The sequence below is a fragment of the Anoplophora glabripennis genome, unplaced genomic scaffold, assembly GCF_000390285.2.
Source record: "Anoplophora glabripennis isolate ALB-LARVAE unplaced genomic scaffold, Agla_2.0 scaffold424, whole genome shotgun sequence".
NCBI lineage: Eukaryota > Metazoa > Arthropoda > Insecta > Coleoptera > Cerambycidae > Anoplophora > Anoplophora glabripennis.
Genome location: NW_019416585.1, coordinates 341,135 through 350,817, shown reverse-complemented (window position 1 = coordinate 350,817; position 9,683 = coordinate 341,135). Strand labels below are relative to the sequence as shown.

Below are 9,683 nucleotides of genomic sequence, written 5' to 3'. Positions count from 1 at the left end.
TCTTGTTTTATTTATTTTCTTTTGTTGTTTTATTTTCTCGTTTAGATTATCTAGGAAAACCTCTTATTAATTTTTATTCGATGAAAATAAGTAGCTTAGCCACTTGGTTATGCACACAAGTTAATTATAATAAAAATAAATTATAAGTATAATAAAATAAATTAAGAGAACTTTTTCCCGGCTTTGTAAAGAATTTTGTTGTCGTATAAAAATAATATATTCCTAAATTAATACTATTAATGTGCCCAAAGAAGTTATTGCTTATTTTTTGTTAGTAATGTACCTATGTACCTATTCGTTATTTATTTTTGAGATTTATTTATATATTTTATTTTAATAACTGAACAAAACTGCATACATATTTTTTTTAGTTTGACCATTTATTGAAGAAAATATATGTCATGGCATGTGCACCTGACTACCACCAAAATGTGTACAAAATCTTATCTCGGTTTATGAAACGGTTAAAAATATGGCGACAAAAAAAATTGGCAAAAATTAGAAAATGCCCTGTATACCACTAACAAATTACATCAAAGAGTACCTACATATGGAGGTGTTTTGGAATCACCTCGACGTTTTCTGTCCCCTTAAAATCCCTACAGTATATACACGTACTCGCAAAACACCTTGAATATAATTCATATAAATGACCTTAACATCTTTAAAGATAAGCATAAATAGAAACCGGAAATATTGGCATATTGTTGAAAATTATATTTATATTTTAATATTCTATAGTCTTATGATTTTATTTATTTATTTATATTAAGTAACTACACATGATAGAATATTATATTAGTAAATTATATTTTAATTTGAACGATAATTTCGACAAACAGAATATATCTCCAATCTTGGTAGGGCATGCGAAATGCGAGAAGTCACGCCCTTGAAACGCCTTCGCCGTTTTTTGCAGACTGACGTAGTCGCGCTTTATTTCCTTCGTTTGAATAAATGCAGAATGCCATATAGTGCGACATCTAACAGAAGTTTTGGCAACTATTTCAGTGTTTATTAAGGACTGATAGTCTTAGTGTATATAGTCAAAGGTTCTGAGAAGTGAGAAATACACAGTGGTGACTGGACCGCCGCCCTCCCTAGAAATTTTCATAGTAAAAAAATTGTCATTGTGTTGTATTGTAATAACATAATAATAATATAATTTTTTAATTTACGGTTATAATAGGGCTATTTGTGAAGACCTCCATAATAAAAAATGACGTGGGAATTTATTCCTATTTATTATTAGAAAGCGGATTAACACGTTGACTGCGGTACATACCTCGGGGGGTATATACTCATTATAAAAAATATGCGAATCTCAATAATCACATTTTTACTGTATCTTGAGGAAGTTGCAAAATCTGTAATTTTTAGAAATAATGATTTTTCTATTATTTTCTTTTCAAAACTCTTTGCGGATGAAAACGTTAGTAGGTATCCTAGGATATATATAGTTACAGATACATGCAAGTTTATAGCAATAATTGTGTTATTTTTAATTTTATAGGGTCAAATGTAAAAAAATACATATCCCCAGGGATATGTACCGCACACAGAAGAAGTTTTGTTACATATCCCCGAAGATATGTATCGCAGTCACGGACAAATGCCATTGACATTATCTCGCAGTCAACGTGTTAATAAAAAATAAAATAACCAAATAGTTGCGTATTATTTTTAATAAAATCTGAATGAAAATCCTGCTCGTCAACATCAGTTTCTCTATAATATTGTATATGTAACTATAAATAGACTCTTTTACTGTGACGTCACATATTTAGGCAACCCGCAACAAATTTTCATAGTTAAAATTGTACAAAATCAAACCAAATGTGACCCTTGTGTACTATTTACATAGATACTATAAAAATAATCAACTTCAAATTAATTTATTTTTACAAGAACTTAGAAGTATTTAAGAACAACCAACACGTGTTTGATAAAATAAAAACACTAATGTGCTTAAAACTTACAAAAAAACAATATAAAAGAATATTCCTAAATTTAAATAAAGTAAAAACTTAACATTAGCCGTGTTAGTTATTCCTAATGTTCATGCTCTTAAAGAATATTCTCATACGCAGGTGAGATATTATTGATATGTTATGGCTGTCATCATTGTTTTGTTTAATCTTGGCATTTTCTAGTTCTACTAAGTATTTTTATTGTTTTTCTTGGTGTTGTACTGTGCCAGTGTGTTTATCCAGTGTTTTTTTTCTTCAAGTGGTTTATTATCTTGAATGATACCCTGTTGCGAGGCTACTTCGCTTACATGAAATTATCTTTAATGTGCATGCTCAGTAACATTGATATAATTTTAATTTATTAATTACTATAAAAGTCAATATTGTTCTATAAATATATAAATTCTATAATTCTATTGGTTTGTCATTTGGAGTTTGAAACTTCTTAAATATTTCTAATATTGCCATAATATCGCGATATTTAAGGTCATGACAAAGAAGCCATTTTTTTGGCACTTGTGCCCAAAGTACATAAGGTCGAAAATCGGTCTAGTAAAAATATTGAGAAATTCTTCTTGACAATGTGTTTTGTGGGGTTGCCTATTATTTGGCGTATGTGACGTCACTACTAAAAAGGCTAAAAAGGTCTATTTCCAGATGCATTTAAAATTTAAAAATTTTTGCCTGCGGCGCTGTTTTTTTTCTTTCTTGCCCACCTACTAAAAAACCACGGGTCTCACCTATTCACAATGTCAGGAGCCGCCACTAAATCTAAAGGAAGTTCTAGCTAGAAAGCACTTGCAATTGCAAGACAAAACAGCTACTTATAATAATAGCCACGTTGTCTTGTCTACAATACGGTAAAACTGTTAGATTTTCAGATTTCGTCTCGAAATTTTTGCAGAAAATAGATAGCAATATCTAGTAACTTAAATGAAGAGATAAAGCCTTTGGAGTAAAGAAAATATTTTGTTATTTTGTCAACTTGTAGTATGAATAGTAATAGTAGTGGTAGTTAGAATCTTTGGCGGACTATGATGATAGTTTTATACGTTTCTTTAATCTATCATCGTCACCACCAACTGGCGCCTTCTGAATTTCCAGAAACAAATATTTAATACTCAATCTCTCAATAAAATCTTTTTTAGTTATTTTAAGCACTAAATTTATGAAACTTTTTTTCAAAACATCTTGAAACCTTTAATTCTTATAAAAAAAAACAAATGATAGAAGTAGAAGTTCTACTAGGTGTTTAAATATTTTAAAGCATTTAATACAATAGATTCACCATAGTAAAATCATTCTAGGTGCTGGAAGAAGAATAAGAATGAGAATCATTTCACATAAACCTATTTTCAAATCATTTATACATGCTCGAGACGTAGCAAAGTGCTACATCTATGAATAGTCACTGCTACTCGATGCCTAGATCTTCAATATGGCCACACTGGCAATGAGGGACCTGCATTTTGGTAGATACTATGAACGACGTCTCTCCCCAACTACATGAAATAATTTTTTAACTGATATTGCAGGAAACTGTTTTTCATAAATAACTTCAATTAACTTTCGTGAAATACATACTGACCTGTTTTTACCATCAATTTTCATTAAAGCGTACCTCCCTATATTAATTTGGTAATAAACATAACTAAGTAATCATTCTTTTAAAAATACATTTATTTAAAATATTTTCCACAATATATCCAAATTTTATTTACAGAACCTTTTATGTATAATATAATATAGATTTACAATTATTATAACATTTGTATATTTTTCATATTGCAACAGCAAAGTAAAAAAGTCATATATTCTTGAAAAAAAACAATCAAATTTTTTCATGTATATACACTTAAACTATTTAAATAATTAATGAACACATAGTTAAATTATAAACAAACTATGAGCAATTTGTCTTTTAGCACAAACCATAATTTCAAAATTATGTTATTATTCTGTTTTCAATCAATCTTTTTTGTGCCATATTTCATTTTCCACACAGTTATCAGCTTCCATGCGAAATACAAGGAAAAAGAATGGACTTGTAGTGCTAATAATATAAATGCATACCACAGCATTCCATATGGATATCCCTAAAAATATACTCGATTATTAAAATAATAATTTCTGAAAAAAATATATTTATTTTTACAAACGTAATAGAAAAATTGAGTAACTTAATTATGACCGAGCCTGAAGATAAAACTTATATTTGTTTTATAATGCTTTTTGAAACTACCAGTTCTGATAAAAGTTTTGTTATTTTTATTTTACACATCTCAGCCACAGCAGCAAAGTAGTATAAATGAAAACATGAACATTTCTGTTCTATTTCATATTGCCAATATAAGTAATGGACCTATATTTGTCTACATAATTCATCTAATTATTGATACATTACTATTTAAACTTATCTACATGTTCTGTTTGTTGAGAACAATATTGATATTTTCATATTTACTATTGTTATATCATATATGTATAGAAAAAAGAAGATAGATGTTGCTAGGAAGTAGTTGAAAATAAAATAAAAGAAAAAGTGACATAAAAAATTATTGAACTGTTAAAAATATAAAAAAAAAGAAGAGAGAAGGAAGTACGAGTGATTATTTGTAATAGAGATTTAACACTGTTAATATGTTCATTTATAAAATTAGTGTCAGACGATGGCGTATACAGAACCCTAAAATTGAGGAGTTTGTTCTGAAAGTTGAAATGTTATATTTTAGTTAAAATTAAGTAAGTATATTAATTTTAGTATTCTAGGGAAGACTTAGTCGAAATCAGTGTTTATACATATATAAAGTCATTTAGTCAATGATAGTGGCGGCTCATCAGTGACGGCAGTGCAGATCCAAACTAATGTAGGAAAAATTGTAGCTATGAATATATATTTTTTCAGTAAAGAGTAGAAATTTATTATATAATTTAGTGCAATACTTCAATTAAAAAATTGAAGTCGGTTCTATTCCCATTTTGTAAAATATAAAAGGTACAACAAAGATCAAATACAGCTTATTTTCAATAATAGTTATAGCACGCCGATCTCCGGTTTCTCTTTCAAAGGATAGATCCAGTACAACGTTCCCACCACTGTACTTTGTACACAGGAATTAAAAAAAAGTGTAGCATTTTATCACTGAATATTCATTCTACAATGAAAATTAATATGAACCGTCTAAGTAATTTCGTTAAAAACTTCTTATTTTTATTCGATTTTAAAAATTTTATTCAAACTGTACGCCCTGGGAATCAACTTGTGACTAAACTATGGAAGTTGTTATTATAGAAAACTTATTTAAGCAACCCCTCTCTGTCTTCCTATTAGCAAAGAAAAGGAGAAAGACAGAGGTATGATATTTTATTTAAACTTCATTTTAATAGACGGCCCAATTAAAGCATTGTTTAACATGTCACGACAACAACAATTTGACTCTTCTGTAATTTTTATATATAATAGCTAACTAATAAACGAATAAACTGAATTTTTTTGGTAGGTGCCCCTTCGGGGGTTGGTATAAAAAATCACTCCCCAAAATTAAAATTTTTGTTTTCTACCGTTTTTAATGGAGCAAAAATTCTGAATTCTAATATGTAATTCATAGATATTTATAAATAGTTTCAACCACACCATGATATCTCGAGTAGTTTAAAAAAAAATTAAATTTAATGTAAAGGGTTGCCACCCCCATTATTCCCTAAGTAACGGGGGTAGTCTGAAATTAAGTGTTAAGATGTTTTAGATGAAGAACAATAAATACAAGGTAAGAAATCTTCATTAGACGCTGGTCCAGTATATATATGCTTAATCGGCTACATCCTTTCAAAACTTAATATAGGTAACTAGAATATCATCTGAATTTTTAATTGCAAATTAGACTAATATGACATTATTAGAATTTGATTGAAATTAAACTGATATTAAATAATTTTTTGGGCGAATTGAAAAATAATAATAATAATGATTGCGTCAGGAATTTTTTGCATTAAATAAATTTTCTTCTATTAACTTTTAATTGTTTGATTAAAAAAGGTACTGACAGAAATAGCCGGCATCTAGCAAACGGCTGACGTCTGCTTACAATTCGGCATGGTAATTTATTCAAAATCTCAAAAGGATTAGAGGATCAATTTTTTTTCAAATTTATTATACAAATCATTTGAGGTGTTAACTATTTGACCTCCCTATTTCTAGATCCATGGGGTGCCTCTGATAACACCAATTAGTAAATAAGTTGCAGCAAAAAAGTTGACAAATTATGTTTCAATTAATTGTAAATTCTTAAATTCTGTTTTTTTTTTCGAATACTAAAAATATATTTCAAAATCACCATTGCTTGTTTAGAAAAAAATGAACTGAACTGAGAAATAACGTAAACAAAACTGACTGCACTAACTTCATTTAATTAACTTACTATTTTCATTTCACCATTTGTTCTTCATTCATAATATTATGTTTAATATATTTTGTTACTTAAATTAAAAATTAGTTTAATATCACATAATTAGTTAACAATAATTACATGAATAAAAATGGCAGCCTTACAAAGCTCTTTACTTTGTAATTATGTACTAACTTTTGATAAAATAACTCGATACATTAAAAGGGCAGAAAAGTCTAAAAAGAGAATACAGTTCACAAGATATGAAAAAAAATCCATAAAAAATATAAACGAATTGTAATTTTGATTATTTTATGTAGTTTTTTCTCTATAAAATTGAATGAACTTTATAGTGCAATACAAGTAACTGTGCAATAGCGCTTTCTAATTGAATATAGAAAAATTTATGGATTTAAGGCATTCAAAGCGCCATGGTTTTTTAAGTTATTATGCCATGGCCTATGTACCTGACCACCGCCAGTTACAGACTTAGCCTTGACTAGGAATCTTAGACCTGTTCTTGTTATTCTCAAGCTGGGTTCGGTTGGGGAAGATCAGCTATCAGAACCCCTAAGCCCTCCCTGATGTTGATTTCGTTTCTTGTTCAGGTTCTAAGGCTGCTACGGACAGAACCACTTTCCAGACAATGGTGGTCCTCTCAGACCTTCCATAGTGGCCCCTGTAACTGGTACAATGCTTCCAGTGGCGACATTTAACTTCCATACCAGGCAGGGCAGAAAAATTAAGGTACAAAGTATTGAAATATAATTGTTTTATTTTAAGTACTATTGAAATTAGGGAAAATGTGCTCAACATTATTTTTTATAGAGAAAGTCCATTCTACTGTTTTTGTTTAAAATACACTTTTCAATTACTTTTTTGTTAAATTTCGTATTTCTCACACTACAGATTTTTCAATAGACAACTGCAAGTGCTGTTAGTCTGTCCTTACAATCTAATATAAACTTTTACAATCTATTAAAAAATGCATAAGGAACAATATGTAGGTAACAAAATTTTTACACCACATGTAAACAAATTACGTTTATTAAAAAAAAAACTATTATATTGTTGCGGACAGACTAAACAGAGACAAAACTGCTTAGGCAATATGTGCTACTCCCACTTCATCTATTACTGCTGCGCGGCGGTAATCATAACCACTGCTGTAAACACTTTCACTTTACAGATTTAGGGACAAACTACGAGGAGCCCACACATTCAGAGTTTTTCAAACAAATTTTGCAACTCGAGTTAAATTGACTGCATATTACAAATTTAACATTTCCAGTGTGTTTCATAAGGCTAATCTATTTAATTATGTAGATAACATTGTAAACTAAATTGTAAATAAAAATTTTTTACAATGAAAATTTCAAAGGTAGGTAGCACCCCGGAGACTCCCCCCCCCCCACAAACATAACAAGGGCAAATCAAAAATGCCTAACTAAGGCTCAGAAAGTGCAGTTAGTATGTAACTGGTGGCGGCAAAGTATAACAACCCAAATTTTTAAAATTGCCCATATACTTACATACATATTTCTTACTCAGTAGCCAATGACCTTTAGTATATTTTCAGGAAATTGACTTTAGCTTAAGGCATTTTTGAAGAATTTATGGAACTTCCAAATATTTACTTCATATTTTAGGGACTACTGGGATTTTATCGAGATTATTTCATGTAAGAGTGACATCTATATATACACTTGTGACTTTTCTTCAATAACGTTTAAAACACAAACTTAAGAAAATTTAATTTACTGCAAGCTAAAAACAACCTGATCATGTAGGATGCAGAACTTGTTTAACACTACTTAAAATGAGAGTAAAACCTTATATCAATTTGTTTTAACTAATGTGGTATGTGTGTGTATGTAATAATCAGAAATAAGAAATAAAAGTAGTATTTCATTTTGTTAAGACTGAGGTAAACATAAATTGTGGGCAGACATGTTTATAATTTGAATCTACATGTCGTAGGCAGATTGTAAAATCCGTTATTATATAAAACACCTATACCAGGGTTTCCACTCATCATGACTGACTTTTCCAAGTTTTCCATGACTGCCAACAAAATTTTTCCCAGACTATTTTAGTTGAGCAACAGGACAACTGCAGAAAAATATTTTCCTCATACTTATGGGTTGATTATAAATGTAATCACATTTTAACTTTTTTAAAATTTAGAAAAAGATATGTAAATTGTAGCTATCACCTAGAAATTTTTTATTGCCTATTTATGTATATATTATTATATCATATTTTATGTATTCTTTTATTATTTATATATTTAATATTTAGAAAACAATTATATTAATGATTTAAACAAAAAGACCTATAATTTGGTGAAAATACATTGCTGATACCTTTGCAATTCGGCCAAATAGGTCTTACAATATTGAGATAAGTACATTAAAAAATATAATATAAAAATATTTTGCTGAAATCGTTGAAAATTTACCGTAAACCTATATAAAAAACTAAAGGCAATCTGACCACCTTTTATAGAAAACCCTTGGCACTTTATGAAACAATGGATCTTATAATCTGGCTACTGGCTACAACATAGATACTGTTTAAACCTGTTTTACCTGCCACATATGTATTTCGTCTGAGTCTTCATCACCAGTAAGATATATCCATACATCTGAGAAATAATATATTATAGCATATATAAGCGGAAGGAATCCAAATAGAATTAGGCTAACCACATAATTTCTCATAACAGCGACTCTATTCTTTTTTGTAGCATCCAGACCAAAAATTGATGAAAGGAGACTAATACACCATATATATTCCCACCAAAGAGGCTAAAATATAAGTCACAGAAACAACTTTACATTATTCTAGAATGGACTTACCTTAGGAATGCTAAGTTCTTCAATTTCTAATATAAAAATATCTAATTTGTCTAATATATCAGCCGAGAGTTTGGCAAACATTGCTAAAAATAGCAAGTAGTGGAAAAACATACAATATTTAAGTCTCGATTTATTTAAAGCACTGAAACAACTCTTAATTAATATATAGGTATTTACCAATTTAAGGCTTTGGCATTAATTCAAATATCTTGGCAAAGAGTTTATCATTAAATTGAGGTTATAATTTTACCTTATTTGATAATGACTAGCAACCCGTTGTCTATAAGTATGTTCCGATCCATCAGTACCTGGTGGGGTATAATACAACCCCCTTGAAGCCATTTTTTATTTTCATGTAACCCAGGGATACACTTAAAATAATTCCAGCACTTGACAGCTGGCAACAAAAAAAATTTCAACTTTCAATTTTGCCAAAAAGGCTGACAAGGCAATGGTAATACAGATAC

At 29.3% G+C, this 9,683-nt stretch overlaps 1 protein-coding gene across 1 annotated transcript; it reads right to left on the bottom strand.

Annotated features, from left to right (window-relative positions):
- Positions 1-3,704: 3,704 nt before the first annotated feature.
- On the bottom strand, positions 3,705-9,683 carry LOC108909917 (protein jagunal). The gene is made up of 4 exons (XM_018714390.2): positions 9,467-9,683; positions 9,217-9,358; positions 8,947-9,165; positions 3,705-4,066 (listed from the first exon to the last, which is right to left on the bottom strand). The coding sequence occupies exons 1-4, from the start codon at positions 9,556-9,558 to the stop codon at positions 3,935-3,937; spliced, it is 585 nt and encodes a 194-aa protein (XP_018569906.1). The 5' UTR covers positions 9,559-9,683; the 3' UTR covers positions 3,705-3,934.